This window comes from Papio anubis, chromosome 13 (genome assembly GCF_008728515.1).
Source record: "Papio anubis isolate 15944 chromosome 13, Panubis1.0, whole genome shotgun sequence".
Taxonomy (NCBI): Eukaryota; Metazoa; Chordata; class Mammalia; order Primates; family Cercopithecidae; genus Papio; species Papio anubis.
In genome coordinates this window covers 33,608,169-33,634,565 of record NC_044988.1, presented here as the reverse complement: position 1 = coordinate 33,634,565, position 26,397 = coordinate 33,608,169, and the positions used below count along the sequence as shown (strand labels likewise).

Here is a 26,397-nt window from a genome sequence, read left to right as displayed (position 1 = left end):
GTTTGAGAAAACTAAACTATTACAGAAAATTTTAGAGAAAGACTTTAGAGAAGGCCAAATATAAGACAATTATTTCTTGGGTCTTGAGACTGGGCCCATGCTTTAAAAGAAATGAAAAATCAGTGACCTGGAAATGCACTACTACTGAAATAATCCAGATCATTTCATGTTCTTGGGTGTTTTTTCGTTTTTGTGTTTCTTCCTTTTCAGGCATTTCTTACAAATGCAAATGACTAACTCACTTTGGAAACTCAGTCTGCTGGTGTTATTCATACTTGCTAATGAATAATTCACTGCTCAAAAGATTGTAGGGCCTGACAAATGAGTCTGTTGAGTCCAGACATAAACAAATTGCTTAGAATAGGACTTTGAGGGTCTTTTTGTTTTTTTAATCACTTATTATTAAATACAGCTGCCCTTTTGCTCTAATAAGGGAGTATGGATGTGATGGAGAGAACAGGCCCTCTTTTCTTACCTGTTGGCTTGTCTGATAACTCAGGTGGGGAACCAATGGCAGGAAGAGGACTCAGCATGCACTGAACAGTGCCATAAAACCTGACTTGACTAACCTTTCCTCTTTCAGATTATGAAAGCTAGACTCTTCCTGGATGCATATATGCACATGTAGGAAATGTTGCCTATCATTTCAGGAGGTTTAAGACCCCTGAGATAGCTAGGAATCACAGGATAAGAAGCCTTGCACTGGAAGCAGAAGTGGCAGACACACTTGCATGGATATTTTTATGGCATGCAGTATATAGGATATAGCTCCAAAAGCTGAAGAAGTCAGTTCCTGCTCCTTTCTATATTCCCAGACCAATCCTTTCTATTATTTTACATTTTCTACTTGTTTTAATGCGGTTTCCTTTTTGGACTAAATAATGCAAGTACTTGGCAAAAATATATTTTTTAAGTACCTAAAGATATTCAATGAAAAAATAACTTCCTCTCTGCCTCCCTATCCCAGGTCCCTCCCCAGAGGAACACATTATTAGCACCTTCTAGCATATCTTTTCAGGGATATTCTAAGCATATATGTAGATATAATATTCTCCTTCTCTCCCAAATGGCAGCACAGTGTATACATTTTTATGCCATTTTCTTGACTCTGTATTTTATAGACTATTTACTGTTAGAATGTATAGCTCTGTCTGCCTCATTCTTTTTCCATGCTGCATAATATTCCATCATATGGCTAAAACATAACTGATTTAATCTGATCCTACCTAATGAACACTTAGTTGGTTTCCAGTATTTTTTCAAATAGAAATAATTGTGCACCATATATTTTTGTGAAAGTATACCCATGGGATAAATTCCTAGCAGTGGAATTGCTGAGTCAAATTAAACAGTTTGATAGACATTATCAAATTGCTCTCCGGATAAGTTATATGTGGTAGGCAGAATAATGGCCCCCAAAGATATCCATGTCCTAATCCCTGGAACCTGTGCATATGTTATCTTACATGGTAATGGGGAAATTAAGGTTGTAGATGGAATTAAGGTTGCTAATCAGCTGACCTTAAATTAGGGAAATTATCCTGGATTATCTGAGTGTTTTCAGTGCAATCACAAGGGTCCTTACAAGTGAAAGGGAGGCCAGGCACGGTGGCTCACACCTGTAATCCCAGCACTTTGGGAGGCCGAGGCAGGCGGATTACTTGAGATCAGGATTTCAAGATCAGTCTGGCTGGTATGATGAAACCCTGTCTCTACTAAAAAGACAAAAATTAGCTGGGCATGGTGGGACATGCCTGTACTCCCAGCTACTCCGGAGGCTGAGGCAGAAGAATTGCTTAAACCTGGGAGGCAGAGGTTGCAGTGATCTGAGATTGTGCCACTGCACTCCAGTCTGGGTGACAGAGCAAGACTCTGTCTCAAAAAAAAAAAACACACACAAAAAAGAAAGAAAGGGAGAACCAGAGAGATGGCAGCATGAGAAGGCCTTGGCTCTATGTAGCCAGTTTTGAACATGAAAGAAGAGAACATTAAGCCAAGGGAATATGAGCAACCTCTGGAAAAGCAAGGAAACAGAAAAGGCAAGGAATGTAGCCCTGCTGGCACCTTTATTTTAACCCAGTGAGATCTGTTCGACTTCTCACAAAATTAAATAATAAATTCGTATTGCTTTAAGCCCCTAAATTTGTTAAGTAGCCATAGAAAACGAATACATTGTATGTATTTACACTCCCATCAATGTGTTTTCCCATATCCTTCCCATTAGTGCTGTCTCTTTAATAGTTTTTTCCTTTCATATGAATATACTTATTATTTGAAATATTTATGATTTTTGTGTCTTATAATTAATTTTTTTAGTTAAAAAAATCTGAGCCATAATTATCTGCCATATTCTTGTTCTTTGTTAATTTACTCTTTGGAAAATCCCCATTTGGGGCATGTTTCATTTTCTTGTCTGGGGCCAGGATGTGAACAGGATGTGCTGCTGTATCACTTCTGCAATGCTGATGTCACTACTGGCCAAGCTGCACTGCAGACACTCTCTGGAAACAGAGGTTGTTCATTGAAATCTGTTTGCTGCCACCAAGAGGTACCTACCCAGTTAACAAAGCCTTTCTCTTGTAGTGGTGACAGTCCAATCCTTAAAAGGCTTTGTTGGCCCCCTGCAGAGGTGGACAGCCTCAGTGATAAATTACTTTGCAAGATGAGTGAGAGGCATTGGGTATCCATATCTCCACAGCAGCTGAGAGCCTCAGGTAACCATGGTGGGGACAATTAGGAGAGTGTGAAGTATCCCCATCAACTCATTTAATATCACCATAGAAGATTAGCAGAAGTAGCTGTGCCTGGTCCTTTCTAATTCTGCAGATTTCTTTTACCCCATGTGATGGGACCTCTCTTTACCCATGTACATTAACCCCCACAGATTGGCTTGACCATCTCTGCATTTAATATTCAAAAATATTTATTATCTTCTATCCTATTTAGGGTATAAAAACTTAGCCATGCAGAGTTTATAGATTATGGAGACAAATAGTAATCAACAGTCACAGGAACAAATGTAGAACTGCTATTATGGCAGTTGCTACAAAGAGGAGACACATATATGTATGATATAAGATATGATATTGAGATTCCACCTTGTCAGGGGCAGCAGAAGAGAGGTCTTGGTGGGGTATGTAAATCTGTGTACATGTGTTAATCAGTACCTGCAATGGATGACACTCTAAGTAAAGGGTACAGAGTTAGGAAAGGAAAGGACCTAGAAACATTGCTTAGCCAGACAGAGGAGGATAAACAGACAAATAAAGAATGGCCAGAAAGTTGGAGGGAAACCAGAAGAGAGCTGTGCCCTAGCAGCCAAGCAAGGAGAGATCAGTTAGATCAAGAGTTAAGACTAAGAAGAGCATATGATGGAACATTGTGTCTCTGGAGATCAACAGGATGTCTATGTTGCAGACCCAGTGATGTGGTAGGGCACACCTGGATTCAAATGTGGCTGCTCCCTTATTAGGTCTGTGGCTTTTAGTAAAAGGCTATCTAGCTTCAGATTCTGCATCGTAAAATAGGGATAATATCTCCCTGATAGAGTTATTATAGGGATGAGATGAATTAGCATATGCAATGTCCCTAGCACTTTGCAGATCCTTAATAAAGACTGATCCTTCTCTCCCAATACAACTCTGGCTATTTATTAATTTGTTCTGTTTGTCACTCTCCTTGATTTCTTAGCATTGGTGTTGGTGACCTACCTGTTAGGATCATCACAGGTCCCGTCCCACATCACTCGGGGTGTCAGCAAGTTGTGAGTGACAAATCAATGATCTGGACACTATAGGTAGCTAGATGCCCACCTGTATCTCTTGGTATGCAGAGGCAGAGAGACACAGCACTAGGAACTGGATAAGGACACAATATGCCCTTCTTTATCATACCAAGTTTTTCCCTTCCAGGGAAATAAACTTCAGTTACCAAAATTAATACCTAATCTTGTCTTGACCATCCTTCTGCACTATATCCAATTGTATAACTTTCTAATGCAAAATACTAGTAATAAATGACTGAACACAATTTAGGGTTTTTAATTTTTTTTCAGAGACAGCATTGGCCTTCCTAGATTTTTTGGATTGCTAGAAGGAGCCACTACCTGCTCCTTTCCTTCATTTTTGTCTATTATATATAGTGAATGTCCCCTACCCATTCAGAACTCTCGCTCTGCCCACCACCTCTGACGGTTTTTACAGTGTAACTGTGATTATGGCAAATACAGTAACTACCCATTGGGCTACTCAACGCTTGCCTTAAACTAAACCCCAGAAAAGGCTGGACACTGTTATGGAGAGACTGACATACTTCTATTGTTGCTAACAGGGGGTACCTAACTTTTAAATCTGTTTAAGAATTAACCTTGTGTTTCTAATTAGCACACGTTTGCTATTGACGGTGGCCATGTTTTCCGAAGCAAACATAACATCTAATAAGCAAAAGAGTATTTTTAGGAACAGACAACTATATTAAATGAGAATTGTTACAGAAATTCCTAGGCTTGGGGGTCGTGCAGCTACTAAACATGTGTACTATTTAAATTATAACAAACCTATGATCTCATTCTACTTTCAGAATGGAAACGGTAAACATTTTAACATGGTAATTGGGGATAATAGGAACTGATGGAAAGAAATCTGGGATTATCGGCGTTTCTCTATCCGCCTACCACGCCAGACAGGGCCAGTCTCTCCAGTTGGGGGCACTGCGTGGGGGACAGCGACCGCGCCTCCAAGCGGCGCACCGCGAGTACGCGCGTCTGCGCTGGGGCCTCGCGCGCGTTCCACGATGGAAGACTGCGCGTTTGAGTGTCCCTGGCAACGCCACGCTTCCGCCTTCTGGAAGCCTGCACTCCAGCTTCCAGTGTGAGAGACCCGTCCCGGTGGGAGGGACCTGGGCTGGGGGGTACGGTGGGGGAATAGGGGGATGGGGACTGGGGAAGCTTCTGGGAACATTTGCTCTAGGGATTGAGCTAAACTAAGAAAAATTGGTCCAAGGCTCGGCACAAAAGGATCTTTTCATTCCAGTCCTTTCGCCCACGCAGGGAACGATGCCTCTGGAGGTGGTGGTGGAGCTGCAGATCCGGGCGGTAAGAGATTGATGAACTCCCCCTCCTTAACCTCAAGTCGGACTCTTAAATAGTCTCAGGTGGTTTTCAACAACCCTCCCCCACATCCTCCACTTACCACAAACACATCATTATCTTCTGGGACAGATCGTACCTTTGTCCTTAAGATTCTCCATATTGGTTTTCCCTGACTTCTTAACATTTAATTCAGCTCCACCTGTTCCCACCTTTTTTTTTTCCCCTGTTCTAAAGTTAACATGTTTCTTATCTTTATCATGATTTTTTTTTTTTTATTATTTTCAAACAACCCTGCATTAAGTCCAGGTAGAATTTTATTTTCTTCTCCTGGATAAAAATTTGTGAACGGATTTTAAACTTCTTTAACCAGGGAATACTTTTAAAAAGCTCCATCACTTCCTGATTATTTGCCAACTCTATGAAGCAATCAGATATTTTCCTATGCTATTCTCCCCTTAGTGATGGCTCTGGCTTGCTAATTCCAAAAGGGAAATCAATCGATCAACAAATATTTTGTAATTACCAAATCTTTCCTAAGTGAGGTGCTGTTGCAGAGTGACTCCATGGTTTCTACCATTCCCTCTTATTTCAGTTTCCATTTTCCAATCCTTCCATGTAATTAGTAACAGAATGTCATGCCACCTTTCCTCTAGGGGCTTTTCTACTGGCTATGATTACAAGCATAATGCTAACAGGAAATTGTCATGGAATCTGGTTGGCCTCCATACAATTGGCAAATGCTGTGGTTTCATCATACCTGTGGGTGTGAAAGGTGATCAAAATTTCCTGGATTTGTCCCACTTTGCTGTCAGCAAATAGGGCTAGACCATATTAAGTCGTACTATACCAGTTTTAAGCCCTAAAAATTGTGCAGGAAGATGAAGGAACTCTTGAGAAGCTAAGTGATAAATCAGTCTCCCTCCTCATCAAGGCAAAAATTAAGCAAGTTTTCATCTCACTTCATTCACCATTATTGGTTAATTTTATTTTGATTTTTAAAAGGCATTCCTCAGTGTACAATTAACAAAGAAATCAGTTTTCTACTCTACAGTACTTAGGATGCTTCAAAAACATCAGGTGAAATTGATCTATGCTTTAAAAGTCAGAAAACTCAGGCCCCAGCAACTAAAACAGGGAATTCCAAAATTGTAATTATGAACTAGATGGTAAGCCTAATTTCATGCCCCTCATATTCAGATTTGTGGACACCGCAAGAGGAAATATCATTTGCTTCCAAATATCTGGCCTGAATATTGCTGCAGTTAAAACAAAGGATCTCACTAAGGTTAAACAACAAACCCAACCCACTTAGAGCTTCACAGTTTAGCTGCTTTAGCAAGTGAAGAGGTAGTCGGTGTTCAGGATGTTGTGGGAATGCAAATGATTTGATTTTGAGGCATGGCTGTTTCTTTTTCAGTGTGCCCCTCACTCTGAACAAGCTCATGCTTTCACTCAATCGAAACCTACTTATCACAGCCATTCTCCACGTTCCTATCCGAATCTCAGTATGGTAGATCAAAGTCCATAATAATTTCTATTTATAAATGCCAAAACAGTCATTAAGATTATCTAAGGACATCACTTCCATAGGTAATTTAAAGGATTTCTTTTTCAGGTAGAGCAGTATTTAAAGCATATGCCTTCTCCAGTCTTTCTGGGTCAAAGAATAATGAGCAGAGTCTACCCTGCATTTGGTGGTCTTTGGTCTTATGATTTGGGGAGGCACCATGGATGAACAGCTTTAAATGTAAAGATCAATGTAAACAGAAATTTTGGAATTATACCTTGTGCCTGGTACAGCAGCAGACTCCCCTGATGAATTTCAAGTTAAATACTGTTACCTAAAATGTGCTGTACCTCAGAAAACGGAATTCCATGTGAAAAACTGTAGCATACAGGTATATACGAGAAAGCTTACGTTCTTGCATTGAGAAGACGTTCTTTCCCCATTTTATTACCCTGATAGAGGAGCATTATTCTTTATTCAGTGGAGATGACTGGCAGCAGGGCCCCTCCTGTTATACTGGTCACTGGCATAATATATGGTCAGCCTATTCCCAAACTTTCAGTTCCTCTGACTCTCCCCAGCAACTTAGTTCCTCTGCCCTCTCTCATGCCATGTTAGGTTGTAAACAGAAATAAGCATGCGGCTATGTCCCATTCTTCCTTTTCTATGAGCATCTTAGATATGCCTACCTTTTAAGTGTTTCCTGTTTAAGCAAGTTCTTGGCTTTTTCTCTGAATGCTAAAAGACAGGGAGTAGTGGGAAACACATAAAGATCTTTTGAGGGGTGGAGGGAGAGGAGAGAAAGACAAGTATTATAATCTCTTTTCCCACTACCCGATCCACAAATATGGATAGAGATAATAAAGAGAAAATAAAGTAAAAAAGCTTACCAAGAAAATCAGGATTAAGAAGAAATCGTCCCAACTATGGCAACAGATCTTCAGGGAATAAACTAGAAAAACCTATGTCTTGAACTTTAAAAATACTGTTTAAAATCTACCTCAGGAAAAGGACTAGGATTAGTACATGGCCTGTCTGCATGTATATTTACAGAATGAACATCATGTTTCTTTCTCAAAGTTCAGTTTACAAGTGGTATGTTGATTTAGGGATTACCACAAAACACAAATCTTATTGATACCAACTTTTAACAGCAACAGTATAACCACCTCAGCTTGGTTTCTTTGCAGTTGTCCCGGAGACATAAACAATTGTTGAATAAATATGCAATAGAGGGTTTTTTGCTTTCCCTAATATGGCTGTGTTCAGTAATGGCCAGCGTGTGCTCCAGCCTAGCAGCACATCAAGATGGTGGGACACCTGAAATCCCAAAGGAAGCCTGAAATGCCTAAGAGGGACAAGCGGGATGGCTGCTGGTTTAGGTTGGCATCATTGAATGTGGAAACCTTCAGACCTCCTGGTGCCATCATCAATGAGATGGTGTCATCGTTGACTCCACAGTAAAAAGAGGACCGGAGCATTATGGGGTGAGAGCCAGCAATAGTCCACGATGCTGTACTGCATGTAGCCCAGAAAAAAGCCAAAAACCACGTCGGTGACATTGTGCCGCCCCAGCATGACCCTGGAGAGGCCCAAGACGAAGGCCCATAGAACCACCAGCACCCTCAGTGGAATGGCCAGTACCAGGTGGTTCAGGATGAACCTCGACATCAGGGCAGCCCTTGTGGCATGGCCCGACGGGAAGGAGTACTTGTCCACCGAGAGAGTGACAAACATGTCCATCTGGTTGTGGGCCGGGCGGCGCCTGCGGACCAGCCCTTTGATCAAGGCCACCAGCAGCAGGTCCAACAGCAGGGCGAAGAGCAGGTTCATCAGCACCTCGCGCCCGGCCCAGCTGTCGCTCCTGCACAGGCAGTAGAGGGTGCCCAGCAGCCAGGGGATGCCATGTCCCGAGATCTCCAGCAGCTTCATAAGGGGTCGCACGCTGCCCCACGACGAGCTCTCTCCCGCGCACACCCCCAGCTTCTTGGACAGCCACAGGTCGATGGCCAGCAGGGAGCGCAGGGCTATGCCCAGGAAGGACGGATTCAAGTCCATGCGGTCCTCCTCGGGCAGCGGAGGCGGGGGCGCCTGGGAGGGGCCCGCCGCGGCCAGGGGGAAGGAGCCGCGGCGGTGCACTGGGCTCTCCGAAGCACGGAGCCGGGCGCAGGTGGGGTCCACCCCGGTAGCGCGGCTGCTGAGCAGGGACTGGAATTCAAACCTGCTGCCGCCGCCACCGCCGCCATGGGCTGGGCTGCCGGGGCTGCTGCTGCTGCTGCTCGAAGCGGAGACGCCCAGCGGCCGTCCCTCGACGCTCCTCCGGGGACTTGGCATCGCGGATGGCGGCCCGGACCCCGGTGCCAGGCCGGACTAAACAGAGGCTTCCCGGCCCTGCAGCCTCTTCCGCTTCCGCACTACCATCCTGGAGGGGCGGGGAGAGGAGCCGGCGAGAGCGCGATTGTGACACCTGGTGGAGACGTGTGAGGGAATTGGAATTTCCAATGTGAGGAGAGCAGAGGGGAGGACGTTGGCGCTGGGAGGTACAGGTGAGGGAATGAGGTGATGGGGAAAATGTCAGTGTTTGTAGGAGCTTAAAAGAAATAGAGCCCCGTGTAACAAAACAAAGGAAAGCCTGTTTTCTCTCTCTTGTTTGTTGTTTTCTTTCTTTTTAAGATTTCTTGCCCAGGGGTGTTCCTGCCTGGCAAGCAAGATGTGTACCTCGGGGTCTACCTCCTGAATCAGTACCTGGAGACAAACAGCTTTCCCTCTGCGTTCCCCATTATGATTCAGCAGAGCATGAGATTTGAAAAGGTGATCTTGACTTTCTCATTGGCTTTTGTTGTCTGAAGGTAACCTAAGAGTTCTTATAAAGAACACAGGTCTTACAGCATTATTTTGTAAATTTCCTTCAAAAAAATTATCCAAAAGCACTTCAGCACAGTACAAAACCGCAGTCGGCCTTGAAGCAAAACCACAGTTGGAAGACTTGCTTTTGTAATGCAGGTCTGAGCCAAGTTCTGTCAATCTAGTGCTAAATACCCCGGTTGATGTTTCCTATTCTTGGAACTCCCATGGCATTTTTTAACTAGAGCAAGGAGAGCATTTCTGAATGTTTTTGGAGGTGTTAGAGGTAGTTGCATTATATTTATGAAAGGGATTATTAATAAGCTGTGGACCTTAGAAAAAACTGTATTAGACCAAGAAAAATAATGAAAAAAAATGAAATTAGTTAAATCCTGTAATTAAAATCCTGTAACAAAATAAAAAGGCTGTTCAGATTTACTGTTTCCTCAGCTCACACCTGGTTTACTTAGCTACAGTGATAAAAGCTAGATTCCATTTTGGTGAATAACATGGTGATATAAATAATCACAACATTACCAGCCCTCTTCCCACTAAATTATTTCATAGAATATTGATGTTATTACTATGTCATCACTGACAATCTCTTAACATTTTTTGTTTTGGAATTTAGAGATGAAATCAGTTTTAACCTTAATAAGTCTAATGATGTTGCCCCAAACAATATCACTAAGGGAGATCTGGGGAGAAGGAAGGCTACAGAGTAGAGCATGTCATTTTTAAGGGTCTGGAAATTGAGGCCCAGAAAGTGACCTATCTGTTTCAACCTGAGGTTGAGAGAGGAGATGAAGATCAATTTTCTGAAGGGCTAAGATTGTATGTAATATTTTTAGAAATCACAACCTATTAATTTAAATGAAGAATGTACCAAACTGGCTGGATAAAAGAAGAGAGAAATAAATGGCTATAACCTTAGCACATATAATCAGAATCTAAAGGAACTTAGTTCTCCCATTTAGATGTTGGAAGTGGTAAAAAAGAGCCTGGCACGGTGGCTCACGCCTGTAATCCCAGCACTTTGGGAGGCCGAGGCAGGCGGATCACAAGGTCAGGAGATGGAGACCATCCTGGCTAATACGGTGAAGCCCCGTCTCTACTAAAAATACAAAAAATTAGCCGGGCATGGTGGTGGGCATCTGTAGTCCCAGCTACTTGGGAGGCTGAGGCAGGAGAATGGCATGAACCCGGGAGGCAGAGCTTGCAGTGAGCCGAGATCATGCCACTGCACTCCAGCCTGGGAGACAGAGACAGACTCTGTCTAAAAAAAAAAAAAAAAAAAAAAAAGTGGTAAAAAATTGATGGTAAAAAGTTGGTGGTAAAAATGCAGTCTTCCCCTCCCCCCCAATAATTTTCTTATTAGTTATATCAATTTTGAATTTGCTCTGTAGAAGCCTCTTTTTTTTTTTTTTTTTTTTTTTTTTTTGGAGACAGAGTATTGCTCTGCCATCCAGGCTGGAGTGCAGTGGCAAGACCTTGGGGCACTGCACCGTCTGCCTCCCAGGTTCAGGCATCTGCCACCACACCAGGCTAATTTTTGTATTTTTAATAGAGACAGGGTTTCACCATGTTGGTCAGGCTGGTCTCAAACTCCTGGCCTCAAGTGATCTGCCCACCTTAGCCTCCCAAAGTGCTGGGATTACCGCATGAGCCACTGCGTCTGGCCTGTAAAAGCCTTTAAAAATATTTTTATAAGAAGCCCAAAGATAGAAAATCATAGAAGCACACGACTAGATAACTCCAACCTCCTTGATTTGTCAAAGAGAAGAGTGAGCCTGAGTCACATTTCAGATGCCACTTCTGCTCTGTTGAAAAGCTGTACATTTGAGATTACTAGTCAAACAAATCATGGAACCATTTTTTCATTTTATAAAATTCACTCAATTAATTGTCCTCTTGCATGAGTTGTTTGGGTTCATATTCCTTTCTTCCTGTTGGTTTTAGCTTCCTTGTATCTGTTCCCTTCTCTAGCTGCAACTACTTTCAGCAGGCGGTGAAAATTTTCTCTTCCTTGGATCTGTTTAATTCAAAGTGGAATTTTCTGAGGCATTTGGGTAAACAAATTACTCATAAGAATATATGAGCCATTGTTCAAGCAGTTCATGTTGATCATTTACTCCCCAAGATCATACTTGAGAAAATCCTTAGATATGGATGTTAGTTTCTTAGAGCTGCTATACAGAAGTACCACAAATGGAGTGGCTTAAACAACAGAAACATGGTCTTGCTGTTCTGGAGGCTACAATTCTTGAAATCAGAGTGTCAGCAGGGACATATTCCTTTTAAAGGCACTAGGGAAAGACCTATTCCAGGCCTCTCTCCTAGTTTCTGGTATAGTTCCTTGGCTTGTGGCAGTGTAATTCCAATATTTACATGGCATTCACTCTGTGTGTGTACTGTTAAAAAAAGACTGGGGTGGGGGAAGTCATTAGGCTGGGGCGGCTCCAGTGCTTTAAATTCCTGCGTAAGCAAACTAAAGCCCAATGTAAACAGTAAAACTATAGACTTTTACCAAACAGATGCCACCAATGAACTTCTAACTGGAGATTTTACCAATAAGAAATTGCCAACTAACCTTTAACTAGAGACTTTACCTATCAGAAACTGCCAATGATCTCTAACTAGGGTCTTTCTACTCTAACCAATTAAATGTATTTTCTTTGTCTTATTTTCATGTCAGCCTGTAAAAGCTTGCTGTCCATAATGCAGCAGTGGAGGTCTCTGAACCTCTTTTAGTTCTGAGTGCTGCCCAGTTTATGAATCGTTCCTTGCTCAAATAAATTTAATTTTGCCTAAAGTTTTTTTTCTTTTCTTTTCTTTTTTTTTTAAAACAGTTTCTGTGCTCAAATTTCCACCCCTCCTCAGGACACCAGTCTTATCAGAGGCCTACCTTATCCCAGTATGACCTTATTCTAACTTAAGTAATTTTATTTGCAGTGACCTTATGTGCAAACTAAGGTCATATTCTGAGATACTGGGTTTAAGACTTCATCCCATGAATTTTTGGGGGGACACAATTCAGCCCATAACAATGGGTAAAACGAAAGGATTATTAAAATAATTTAGGCAAAAAAACTCACTTACCCACATTTGCTTGATAAATCCAGTCAGTAGGACAAAAATTGATTATATGAGACACTTTCATTTTTGTTTAAGTTTAAATACCATTTAAATCAGAACTTTGAAGCCTGAAATCAAGCTCTGCTGAAAATGTTTTGTTTTTCTTAGGGCCTAGAACTTAGGGGGAAAGGCATGGTGTACCTTTATTTCAATCCTATCCCAGGCCCTTTTATTTCAAGAACAAAATATAAAGATTTGGCAATGGCTAGACAGATATTACAATGTTTTTCTTGTGCTTCAAGATACACTTAAAACTTTTGAGACTCTCCTCTCTTTTCTTATTCTATGTGAGTGTAGCTGCTAGTACTTAGCTTTTGTTTTGTGTTACGCATAGGTAAAATTTCTTTTTATGTTCCTTTTCAGCACAACCAATTGCTTGGGAAGAGAAACCATTCATTCAGTTAACATTTAATGAGTATCTGTTGTATACAGAATGTTTTGCTAGGTAGTCAAACAAGACTCTTTGAGGTTGATTCAAGATGGGCTTTCAGCAACAAACAGTAGAGCTAGGTCAAGTTGATGACATTTTTAGCATGTGGTAGATTTATCTAATTGAGATTTTTTTGCACTTATTGTTGTGTTAACCTTCATTTATTCTATAATCACTTGTTGAACTTTTAATCAGACACTTATTAAAGGTACATCTGCTGAGTTCTAAAATGTTGTGTGACTGGATTTCACATATGTTAATTACTTGGAAGAATTTAATTTACCCTTCCTCTCTCTTTCTTTCCTTCCTTCCTTCCTTCTCTCTCTCTCTCTTTCTTTCTTTCTTTCTTTCTTTCTTTCTTTCTTTCTTTCTTTCTTTCTTTCTTTCTTCCTTCCTTCCTTCCTTCCTTCCTTCCTTCCTTCCTTCCTTCCTTCCTTCCTTCCTTCCTTCCTTTCTTTCTCTCTCTCTCTCTCTCTTTTTCTTCTCTTCTCTTTTCTTTTCTTTTCTTTTCTTTTCTTTTCTTTTCTTTTCTTTTCTTTTCTTTTCTTTCCTTTCTCAGGGTCTCACTGTTTCTCCCATGCTGGAATGTGGTGATGCCATCTTAGCTCACTGCAACCTCTATCTCCTGGGCTCAAATGATCCTCCAGCCTCAGCCCCGCAAGTAGCTGGGAATACAGGCAAAAGACACCAAGCCAAGCTATCTTTTGTATTTTTTGTAGAGAGAGGATTTCACCATGTTGCTGGTCTCAAACTCCTGAGCTGAAGCAATACACCCACCTTGGCCTCCCAAAGTGCTAGGATTACAGGTGTGAGCTACTGCACCTGGCATTTACAGTTTCTATATGCACTTATTAATACAACTTTGAAAATTTATTTTCTCCATTTTTCTCTGCAGGTATTTGAAAGTGCAGTAGATCCTGGAGCTGTAGTAGACCTTTTGGAAAGTAGGTACTCTGAAAAACAAAACAAAAAACCAAAAGACTATTGTGTGTAATTCACAGATTTAAAAGTCTGCTCTTTTCTAGACTGTGATATGTTCATGTTTGGTAAATATTTATTTCAAGACAGCCTATGTAAAATTTGAATCACATTTTTGATTCTGCTACATACCCTTTCTAAATATAAATGGGCTTGGCCGGGCACGGTGGCTCACGTCTGTAATCCCAGCACTTTGGGAGGCCGAGGTGGGTGGATCATTTGAGGTCAGGAGTTTGAGACCAGCCTGGCCGGCATGGTGAAACCCCATCTCTACCAAAAATACAACAAAATTAGCCGGATGTGGTGGCACATGCCTGTAGTCCCAGCTACCTAGGAGGCTGAGGTAGGAGAGTCACTTGAACCCAGGAGGTGGAGTTTGCTGTGAGCCGAGATCGTGCCATTGCACTTCAGCCTGGGTGGCAGAGCAAGACTCCATCTAAAAAAAAAAAAAAAAAAAAAAAAAAAAACAGCTAGATATAGATGGGTTTTGATGGGGATGGTATGATTCTGTTTGGTTGTTTATTTCTAAAAATTGTTTTTGTGTATTTCATTAAGTTAGAATATTTTTATCACTACAAAAAGCAGCTCTGTGCCCATTAGCAATCACTCCCTATTCCCCAGCAACCCTCCTAGCTATCAGTAACCACTAATCTTTCCATCTCTATAGATTTGCTTATTCCGGATATTTCATATGAATGAGGTTATGCAACATGTGCTTCCTTGTGATTGACTTCTTAGTGTAATGTTTTCAAGGTTCATCCATATTATAGCATGTGCCAGAACTTAAGTTTTTGTTTGGCCAAATAGTATTCTATTGGATGAATATATCACATTTTGTTTTTCTAGTCATCAATTGATGGACATTTGTATTGTTTCCACTTTTAGGCTATGATGAATAATGATGCTGTGAATATTTGTGTGTAAGTTTTTTTTTTTTTTTTTTTTTTAGATGGAGTCTTGCTCTATTGCCCAGGCTGGAGTGCAATGGTGCCATCTTGGCTCACTGCAACATCTGCCTCCCAGGTTCGGGCAATTCTCCTGTTTCAGCCTCCCAAGTAGCTGGGATGACAGGTGCAAACCACCACGCCTGGCTAATTTTTGTATTTTTTTAGTAGAGACAGGGTTTCACCTTGTTGATCAGGCTGGTCTCAAACTCTTTTTTTTTTTTTGAGACGGAGTCTCGCTCTGTCGCCCGGGCTGGAGTGCAGTGGCCGGATCTCAACTCACTGCAAGCTCCGCCTCCCGGGTTTACGCCATTCTCCTGCCTCAGCCTCCTGAGTAGCTGGGACTACAGGCGCCCGCCACCTCGCCCGGCTAGTTTTTTGTATTTTTTAGTAGAGACGGGGTTTCACTGTGTTAGCCAGGATGGTCTCGACCTTCTGACCTCGTGATCTGCCCGTCTCGGCCTCCCAAAGTGCCGGGATTACAGGCTTGAGCCACCGCGCCCGGCGGTGTGTGTAAGTTTTTGTGTGAACGTATGTTTTAATGCCTCTTCGGTATACCTAGGAGTGAAATTGCTGGGTCACATTGATACAGGAGTGCTGGGAAGAGAGAGAGTGGTACCTTTAAATAATATGGAAGGAGGAAGTGCTGGGTAGAGGAAGGATGTGATCCCTGGCTAGGGCTCCATCCCCATGGACCTAGGTGAGGACAGGCACTCCTGCTTTCCCGCCCAAATATTGCATTTCCCAAGACCATCCTGGCCCACCACGCCCCCATCCTGTGCCTATAAAAACCCGAGACCCTAGCAAGGCAGAGACAGAAGCGACTGGACATCGAGAGGAGCACATTGGCACTAGCAGAACGACACGGAGTTTGGCTGGGGCGGTTGGAGGAGAGCCGGGGCCGCCAAGCGGCCCAACTCCAGGGGAAAACCATCTCCCTTCTGGCTCCCCCATCTGCTGAAAGCTACTTCCACTCAATAAAACCTCACACTCATTCTCCAAGCCCATGTGTGATCCGATTCTTCCAGTACACCGAGGCAAGAAACCCGGGGATACAGAAAGCCCCTATGTCCTTGCAACAGGGTAGAGGGTCTAACTGAGCTGACTAACACAAGCTGCCTATAGACGGTAAACTAAAAGAGCACCCTGTAACACACACCCACTGGGGCTTCAGGAGCTGTAAACATTCACCCCTAGATACTGCCATGGGATTGGAACCCCACAGCCTGTCCCCCTCTGTCTGCTCCTCTAGAGGTTTGAGCAGCGGAGCACGGAAGAAGCAAGCCACACCTGCATCGCACGTCCTGAGAAGGGGAAAAGGGAGCTTTTCCCGTTTCAATATGGTAACTGTATGTTTAACCTTTTAAGGAAGTTTCACATTATTTACCAAACCAGCTGAATCATTTTACATCCCACCAGCAATGTATGAGGGTTCCATTTTCCCACATCCTGGCCAACACTTGTTATTATCTGTCATTTTGATTGGTAGTCATCTTTGTGGGTGTGAAGTGGTATCTCATCATTGTTTTGATTTGCATTTCCCTGATGGCTAATGATGTTGAACATTTTTTCGTGAGATAATTGGCCATTTGTGTATTTTCTTTGGGGGAAATGTATATTCAGATCCTTTGCCTACTTTTTAATGGGATCATTTGTCTTTATTTTTTTGTTTATTTTGAGACAGGGTCTCGCTCTGTCACCTAGCCTGGAGTGCAGTGGCACGATCATAGCTTACTGCAGCGTCAACTTTCTGGGCTCAAGCGATCCTCCCACCTCAGCCTCTGAAGCAGTTGGGACTACAGGCACACAGCACCATGCCTAGCTAGTTTTGTTTTTGTTTTTGTTTTGTAGAGACAGGATGTCATCCTGGGTAGAAGTCAGAATGGGAGCAGGCTAGGTCTCAGGCTGACATACCAGGTAGATTAAAGAGTTTGAAATTGGGCAAAGAGTGAGTCAGTACCTACAGAGGTAGCATAGATGAGGGTAGTCACTGAGCAAGTATGTGTCTCAGGAAGCCATCAAGGCAATTGGGTATAAAAAATGATGCCTTTGGCATTTGGCCTTTTAAAAAGTAGATTCAATACCCAAGTTGATTTACTGCTTTTATATTTCTACCTGAATCTTAAAAAACAGGAAGGTGAAACATCTCTCTGAGATGGGTCACATCTGTAAGAGCACTGATTCTCTCAAGCCTCTTTAAATTCCGAAACAAATCCAGCATTTCAAATGATCCTGCAAGAATTGAGATATTTTCATTTCATTTCCCAGTATTAACCCTGGGAGGTAGAATGAAGCATAAAAGAACATAAGAACAGTTCTCTAGGTCACTCATTAATGATTTCCTTTTGTCCTTGATATTTAAAGCAAGTGTGAATTACGTGATGCCATTCCAGAAGGCAATTAAAAGTTGTAGTTATTTTATCAAGCATCCTAATTAACTTGCTCTATGGAAGAATAGGATTTTTCAATGAAGTATCTTGCGGATAAGAGGACAGGCCCTGAGAACACACTACTTGGGTTCCAATGTAACCCTGTTACTGTTAGCCAGTCTGACCTTGCCCACATTACTATAGTTTCCTCTTTGAGGTTTAGTTTCTTCATTCATAAAAATGAGAATAGCCATTGCATTGGACTCATAGAGTCAGGATGAGAATTAATTGACTGCATAGAATTTAGAGCCTGACCATAATCAAAAAATCAAAAATAGTAGATGTTGGCATAGATGTGGTGAACAGGTAACACTTCTACACTGCTGATGGGAATGTAAACTAGTATAACCACTATGGAAAACAGTGTAGAGACGCCTTAAAGAACTAGAAGTAGAACTACCATTTGATCCAGCAATCCCACTACTAGGGTATCTGTCTACCCAGAGGAAAAGAGGTCATTTTATGAAAAAAATACTTGCACACGCATGTTTATAGCAGCACAATTTGCAATTGCAAAAATGTGGGACGAATCCAAATGCCCATCAATCAACGAGTGGATATAGAAACTGTGGTGTGTGTGTGAGTACATATATATATACATATATATATATATTCCATTATATATATGTATGATGGAATACTAGTCAACCATTAAAAGGAATGAATTAATGGCATTAGGAATGACCTGGATGAAATTAGAGACTATTATTCTAAGTGAAGTAATTCAGGAATGGAAAATCAAACATCGTATGTTCTCACTCATAAGTGGGAGCTAAGCTATGAGGATGCAAAGGCAAAAGAATGACACAATGGACTTTGGGGACTCAGGGGAAAAGATTGGGAAGGGGGTGAGGGATAAAAGACTACAAATAGGGTGCAGTGTATACTGCTTAGGTAATGGGTACACCAAAATCTCACAAATCACCACTAAATAACTTATAATCAAATACCACTTGTTCCCCAATAACCTGTGGAAATTAAAAATTAAAAAGAAAGAATTTAGAGGCTGAATCAAACTAAGTGCTTAAATTACCATCAGGGTGATGGTTGGCAAATATATATTCCCTCCTCTCATTTTGAAAACCTAAAGTGTCACGCTGTCTTGGCTTTTAAGTTTCTTGGCATTTAAAGTTTTGTCATATAAATTCAAAATTTTTTCATAAATCTACAAAGTTAGAATTTTACTTTTGTTGTCTATTTAAAATGTTTTCATGTCTGGGCACAGTGGCTTACATCTGTAATCCCAACACTTTGGGAGGCTGAGGTGGGCAAATCATCCGAGGTTAAGAGTTTGAGACCAGCCTGGCCAACATGGTGAAACTCCATCTCTACTAAAAATACAAAAAGTAGCTGGGCATTGTGGTACGTGCCGGTAGTCCCAGCTACTTGGGAGGCTGAAGCAGGAGAATCGTATGAACCTGCAAGGTAGAGGTTGCAGTGACTCAAGATCGCACCACTGCACTCCACCCTGGGTGACAGAGCGAGACCCTAATTCAAACAAAACAAAAACAAATAACTAAAATGTTTTCACTTGTTATGTTATTTTGTGAGAATTATCTTCATTGATTTTTTAATTGTTATAATTGCACCAACCTAATATATCATTTAAGTTATCTTAAAGATCTGAACTTTATTCTTGTCCTTATTTTAATTTTATTCTTGTCATTGTACATAGGCTCGCTATTTCTAAATATATTTTGAACTCAAGAAAATTTAAAAAGTTTGTATATATATATATATATATTTTCTTTTTAAGATGGAGTCTCACTCCATTACCGAGGCTGAAGTGCAGTGGCATAATCTTGGTTCATTGCAGCCTCCACCTCCCGGGTTCAAACAATTTTCCTGCCTTAGCCTCCCGAGTAGCTGGGATTACAGGCATCTGCCATCATGCCCGGCTAATTTTTGTATTTTTAGTAGAGATGGGGTTTCACCATGTTGGCCAGGCTGGTCTCGAACTCCTGATCTCAGGTGATCCACCCGCCTCGGCCTCCCAAAGTGCTGGGATTATAGGCACGAGCCGCCATGCCTGGCCTTACAAAGTTATATTTTATGTTTAATTTGTATAGTCATATTGCACACTATTTTAAGCAAGATAAACTTTTGTACATTAATGGATAACAAGTGGATTTTGAATATTTAAGATGAAAATTGCATTGTTATTTTAGAGCTCTATGTATATATACACTTATTTATTTATTGTATGCACTTTTAGGAGACAAATATTGCATCTTTTTTTTTTAATACTTTTCAGGAGGTGAAATGCTATTTTTTTTTTTTTAACTTTTAGGTTTAGGGGTACATGTGCAGGTTTGTTATATAGGTGAACCCGTGTCATGGGGATTTGTTGTAGAGATTGTCACCCAGGTATTAAGTCTAGTATCCAATAGTTATTTTTTCTGATCCTCTTTCTTCTCCCACCCTCCACCCTCAAGTAGGCCCCAGTGTGTATTGGTCCCCTCTGTGTGTCCATGAGTTCTCATCATTTAACTCCCATTTTTAAGTGAGAACATGCTGCATTTGGTTTTCTGTCGCTGTGTTAGTTTGATAACGACCTCCAGATCCTTCAAAAGACATGAACCCTTGTTCTTTTTTATGGCTAGTGAAATGCTATTTTTATAATTCTGTTACTCTCATTACACTCTCTTGATTGATTAATTCTAGAAATACCTGATTTGATGTTGGTTTGGAGTTATTTTTAATTATTATTTTTATTATTACTATTAAATTGATTTTATAACAGTTTAAAACTTAATAATTATTGAAAGACCGTGGCAATTTTTGGAAGTATTAAAATCTCATTTTTTCCTTTTTAGGCTTCCTAACCAGGTTTGAATTAATACAGCTAGTTCCTCCAGGTAATGTGCCAGTAAATACATTTCTAAATTAGCTTAATATAATTTTAAAATAAATTTGGCCTAACAAAATGGGTACTGTACTTAAGAGTTGTGTTTTAAAATAACACATAACTTTATATATCTATAAGTTTATATAACACATGCCTTTTTTCTGCCAATCTATTAAATTTTGTCTATTTTCAGAATAATAACTTTATGGTGTTTGGTGGCAGGGAGCATAAATTAAACAGACTCCTTGTCTTTCCATTTTTTAATAACTTTATTTAATTATTAAATAATTTTTCAGTCCTGGCTTAGCTGATTTCAAGTTTTGACCTTTGGCTGTGTTCTAATTTGTGGGTTGTGTGTGTGTGTGTGTGTGTGTGTGAGAGAGAGAGAGAGAGAAACCCTAAGACATTTTCTTTGTTAGTTGCTGGAACAAGGTTGGTAAACTATAGTCCCTAGCCAAATCCAGCCTGTAGGCCATTGTTGTCTGGCCCATGAACCAGAAATGGTTTCCACATTTTTTATTGCAATTTAAATCATATACAATTCATCATTTTCAAATGTACAATTCAGTTGGTTTTAGTATGTTCATAAGATTGGACTGCCATCACCACTAATTCCAGAACATTTTTATTACCCCAAAAAGAAATTCTGTGTTTATTAGCAATCATTTCCCATTCCTTCCTCCTCCAGGCCCTGGCCACCACTAATTGTGTCTCTGTTGATTTTCTCATTCTAGACATTTCATATAAATAGAAGCCTACAATATGTGACCTTTTATGTCTGGTTTCTTTCACTTAGCATAATGTTGTCATGGTTCAGCCATGTTGTAGCATGTATCAGATTTTAATTCCTTTTTGTGCCTGAATAATATTCTTCTATATGGATTGGGTAATGAGGGCTCTGCTGTTATGAATAGGTTGATCTATTCATGGATTAATGTATTGATGGGTTATCATGGGAGTCAGACTGTTGGCTTTATAAGAGTAGGAAGAGAGACCTGAGCTACCATGCTCAGCACCCTCACTATGTGATGCCCTGTGTCACCTGCCTACTCAGCAGAGTCCCCACCAGCAAGAAGGCCCTCACCAGACACAGCCCCTCAACCTTGGACTTCTCAGCCTCCATAACTGCAAGAAATAAATAGCTTTTTAAAAATAAATTACCCAGTTTCAGGTATTCTGTTACAAGCAACAGAAAATAGACTAAGACATTTCTACTTTTTGGATGTTTATAAATAATGCTGTTTTGAATACTTGTGTACAAATTGTTGTATATTTGCTTTTAGTTCTTCTGTGTATATACCTAGCGAATGGAGTATATGATAACTGTTTAACTTTGTGAGGAACTGCCAAACTATTTTTGGTTTTTACATTTTTAAATGGTTGGAAAGAATTTTTGAAATGAATATTTAGTGATGTGAAAATTATATGAAATTCAAATTTCATTATTCCTAAATACAGGTCTTTTTGGAACATAGCCATACTCATTTGTTTAAGTAGTATTTATAGCCACTTTTGCAGAGCAATGACAGAGGTGAGTAGTTTTGAACAGATGGCCTACAAAGCCTAAAACATTTAGCTGTCTGACCCTTTACAGAAAGAGTCTGTGACCCCTGTGCTAGAATCATGAGATTCTAGGAGGAAGCTGTTCTGTGGTACTTTTGCTTTGCAGTATGTCTTGAGTGACATAAGACCTGAGCTGGTGAGAGAGGTTAGGACCTGCCACTCCATGGCACCAATTCTCATAAATAGTCTTTCATTATAGCTATCTAGTGATTTTAGGGTTGTTGGCATAGAAGTGCGTGCGCGTGCGCGTGCGCGCTTGTGTGTGTGTCTGTGAGAGAGAGAGAGAGAGAACACTGAAAACTCAGAAAATTTTCTTCTGATCTTTGTTATTACACATTTCTGCTTTTTTTTTCTTTCTGAAAATGAAAATAGCTTCATAATTTTTACTTGTAAAAAGCATTCCTAAATTACGTAATCCTGAGAGAACCTTTATTTATATTTTGGTGAACATATTTCTTGATATTTCTCTGTAGATAGAAGAATACATAGATATGGAATTTTTGCATAGCATCACATACATTTTTTTTCTGTTATTAGCTTTCCCCATTGTATGTCACTGTTATATTGTTGTTTAATTTTTTTTAAATTTAATTTTATTTTTTATATATATCTTTTGATACAAGATCTCACTCTGTCACTCAGACTGAATGCAGTGGTATGACCTCCTGGGTTTGAGCAATTCTCCTGCCTCAGCCTCTCAATAGCTGAAACTACGGACATACACCATGCCCAGCTAAATTTTTATTATTAGTAGTATTTTTTGTAGAGCTGGGATCTCACTGTTTTGCCTAGGCTGGTCTCAAACTCCTGGATGCAAGCAATCCTCCCACCTTGGCCACCCAAAGTGCTGGCATTAAAGCCGTGATCCACCATGCCTTGCCTATGTTGTCATTTCTAAAAGCATAAATCTACATTTTAAAAAAAATTTAGTTTTTTATTTTTGAGACAGAGTCTAGCTCTGTTGCCCAGGCTGGAGTGCAGTGATGCAACCTCAGCTCACTGTAACATCCACCTCCTGGGTTCAAGTGATTCTCCTGCCTCAGTCTCCTGAATAGCTTGAATTATGGGCACCTGTCAACACATCCAGCTAATTTTTGTGTATTTTTTGTAGAGTCGGGGTTTCACCATGTTGGCCAGGCTGGTGTCGAACTCCTGACCTCAGGTGATCTGCCCGCCTCAGCCTCTCAAAGTGCTGGGATTACAGACGTGAGCCACTGCCCCCGGCCTTCATCATTATTTTGATAGCTATAAATAATTTTATTAATTTATGTATGTGTTTTTTATAGGTCTCTAAACAGTATTTCCATAGTATTTTGGGTTTAACTTTTCTTTCTTTACATTATTACCTATAGTTTACTTGTCATTTTCAATAGCTATGTATTTTTCCATAGTGGTGGTGTTATCCATAAATTAATATTGTTGACCATTTAGACTTTCTTTTCTTTCACATTTTTATAAAAATATTTATCTCTTGGTATATTTACAAATAATAGAATTCTTAGATTGAACCATGCCTTTTAAACTGGGTTAAGCTGATCCCCAATAAGGTTCCAATACTTCTACTGCATCCAGGAGTAGATGGCATTCCCATTCTCCATATCCTAGTTAATGCTGGATACTGTCAATTGGATTTGTTGTGTTTGCAAAGTATGTCATGGCTCACGCTTATAATCCCAGCACTTTGGGAGGCTGAGGCGGGCAGATCATGAGGTCAGAAGTTCGAGACCAGCCTGGCCAACATAATGCAACCCTGTTTCTACTAAAAATACAAAAATTAGCTGAGCATGGTGGCAGGTGCCTGTAATCCGAGCTACTTGGGAGGCTGAGGCAGGAGAACTGCTTGAACCCGGGAGGCAGAGATTGCAATGAGCTAAGATCGCACCACTGCACTCCAGCCTGGGCAACAGAGCCAGACTCTGTCTAAATAAATAAGTAGATAAAAATATATTTTATCCTATTTTGTGATCTATCTCCTTTTTAGATATGACTGTGACAACCTTAAATTTAAAACTTCTGAAAATTTTTCATTTTCCCATATTATGATTTGTTTTCTTTCTTTCCTTCTGTATAAAGTGACTGTCACTGTCCTTTGATTACTTATGGAGTAATGTCTGACATAAACGTTGTATTTTGGTATAGATTCTTATTTTTAACAAAGTTTTAAATCAGTTATGCTTAAAACAGTTACATTTTCCCTGTTTTGTTGTGTTATTTTGATGTTTTGTGGTGTGTGCTTTTCTTTTTCTTAAGAGAGCATGGGAGAAGGAAGATGAGACTAGCAAATGTCTCAGCTAAAGCAGAGGGGACTGAGGAGGCTTTTGATAGGGATCGTAGTCCTGCCTGCTGTGGATATCACTGGAGCAGGTCAAGGGCCCAAGTGAAGTGCAGTGAACCCAGGAGTCTGTAGTTCTTTCTTCTGCTTCTTGGTTCTTTGGCAAAGGCTGCCACTGGAAACAGACAAGAACCCCACTCTGTGAATTTAAAAACAGGTGCTTTTGGAGATGTCATTACCTTCATAGATAGACGGAACTGAGCAGGTGCCTCCTGCCTGCTTTTCAGAAATTCTCACTGAATGTTTTTCAGCCTAAAAGTGAACAGGCTGAAATCAGGGCACTGAGTTTTTTTCCATAAGTTTTTTATTCTTATTTGACCCAATTTTATGTTCAAACATATATCACTGCTGGCAAATTATATTTTAGTATGCTGAGAAAGTAGAAGCATGCCCACTTTGGTCTTATTTAATTTTACATGGATTTTTAAAAAGTTATCCAATACCTAAGTAATCTCAGTATAAAAAATTTAACTAACATGAAAGTATGTAAAATAAAATGTCAAAAGCCCATTCAGCAATCCCTGACCGATAATTACCATTAACAATTTGATGTGGGCCAGGTACGGTGGCTCGCTCCTGTGATCCCAGCACTTTGAGAGACAAAGGTGGGGGGATTGCTTGAGCGCAGGAGTTCAGGTACAGCCTGGGAAACATGGTGAAACCTCATCTCTACTGAAAATAAAAAAATTAGCTGTGTGTGCTGGTGCGTACCTGTAGTTCCAGCTACTTGGGAGGCTAGGGAGGTCACTTGAGTGGTTAGGGAGGTCACTTGAGCCAAGGAGGTTGAGGCTGCAGTGAGCTGTGATCTTGCCACTGCACTCCAGCTTGGGTGACAGAGTGAGACCCTGTCTCAACAAAACAGAACAAAACAATTTGATGTGTATCTTTTTAAACCTTCTAAAATACGTTTGGTATATTCAGCCAACCCTAAAATATACACATATGCATGCACATACCTTATATATAGTTGGACCTTCTGATTGTCAAGTTCCACATCCATGAATTCACTAACCATGACTCGAAAATGTATTTAGGCCTATGATGGTTGTGTCTGTACTGAACATGTACAGACTTTTTCTTGTCATTAGTCCCTTAACAATACAGCATAACAACTATTATATAACATTTACATTATATTAGGTATTATAAGTAATCTAGAGATGATCTGAAGTATACAGGAGGATGTGCATAGGTATATGCAAATATTACACCATTTTGTTTCTTATTTTTAACTTTTTATTATTATGCTCTTTTTACCTTCAACCAACTCACCCCAGCTACACCATTTTATATCAGGGACGTGAGCATTCATGGATATTTTCTTATCTGCAAGGGTTCCTGAACCAACCTCCTGTGGATACTTAGGGATGACTGTATATTAAATACAGTATATGTAAACATAAATATATTTAGTATTTAGTATATATAGTTGTGTGTGTATATATTTTATGGTTGGTTGAATACACTAAATGTTGGTTTTCTGGTCTCTCGAAAGACATATGACAGTCCAAGATATACCACATTTTAAAAAGTCAAGTGCAGAATATGTATTTTCAGCATATATACACACACACACCTATATATATGTTGACTATATATATTCTGCAACTTCCTTGTTAAAACTTAATATGTCTTGGAGTGCTATAAGTTTTTCATGTGACCAGAAGCCCATCTCTGAGAAGGTTGCGAGAATAGTTGTTTGAAAAGAATGATTGCAGAATATTCTAACTGAGTGCATAAATACTGGTTATAACTCAAAAATTAATCAGATGCAAAATGGGAGCTGTGTTATACTTGTTTTTTTTTTTTAATTTACAATCTCAATTTCAGATTGTAATTTTAGTGGAATTAAATTTGAATTGCGCAAAATAACAATTGATTTTACTTAGCTTCGGATGTAGTACAGATTGATCCATTAATTTGTTCCATATATGTTATTACAGGCATACTTTTGCACACACGATCTACACTGTGCCAGTCTTCCTAGTGTGATGCTGGTGGCACCCACCGGGCATGTAGCAGTGGCAGTGAGCCCTCGTGATCTGCTGATCCTTGATACTAGCTAATTTTTTTTTTTTCTTAAAGTCTCCTGCGGACTGCGCTGTGGGGTCACATGGCCCACATTTGGGTTCTCAGGGACCAATTTCTCTGTTGGCTGAATTCTTACCTTTTCATTTAGCTGTATTTATTGCTTAATATTTTTTCTCATTGCTTTCAAACACACATACTCAAAAGACATGATCATTAAGTTAATAGTAAAAATAAATTAATAATACAAGTAATGATATCCAGATGTGC

At 40.3% G+C, this 26,397-nt stretch overlaps 2 protein-coding genes across 9 annotated transcripts in view; one reads left to right on the top strand and one right to left on the bottom strand.

The window, feature by feature from the left end:
• Nucleotides 1-26,397, top strand: part of SPATA6L (spermatogenesis associated 6 like) — an 82,593-nt gene that overhangs the window by 5,036 nt on the left and 51,160 nt on the right. For 4 of the 8 annotated variants that reach the window (XR_638542.4, XR_002517611.2, XR_638543.3 and 1 more), the window contains exons 1-4: nt 4,852-5,092; nt 9,270-9,407; nt 13,901-13,949; nt 20,173-20,214. Coding sequence is in view for 5 of the 8 variants with exons in the window: in XM_009188821.3 (XP_009187085.1) it covers nt 5,054-5,092; nt 9,270-9,407; nt 13,901-13,949; nt 20,173-20,214 (268 nt within the window). In the remaining 3 variants the exon portion in view is untranslated. Of the gene's footprint in view, nt 1-4,440; nt 5,093-9,082; nt 9,143-9,269; nt 9,408-13,900; nt 13,950-20,172; nt 20,215-26,397 lie in introns of those variants that run through there. The other 4 variants (XM_009188820.4, XM_031654207.1, XM_009188823.3 and 1 more) reach the window with 4 other exon arrangements.
• Nucleotides 6,037-9,013, bottom strand: PLPP6 (phospholipid phosphatase 6). Its single transcript, XM_003911748.5, has one exon. The coding sequence runs from the start codon at nt 8,928-8,930 to the stop codon at nt 8,040-8,042; it is 891 nt and encodes a 296-aa protein (XP_003911797.1). The 5' UTR covers nt 8,931-9,013; the 3' UTR covers nt 6,037-8,039.

Excerpts from the sequence above, each read along its gene's own strand:
- PLPP6 (XM_003911748.5), bottom strand. The coding sequence starts at position 8,930 with ATGCCAAGTCCCCGGAGGAGCGTCGAGGGACGGCCGCTGGGCGTCTCC.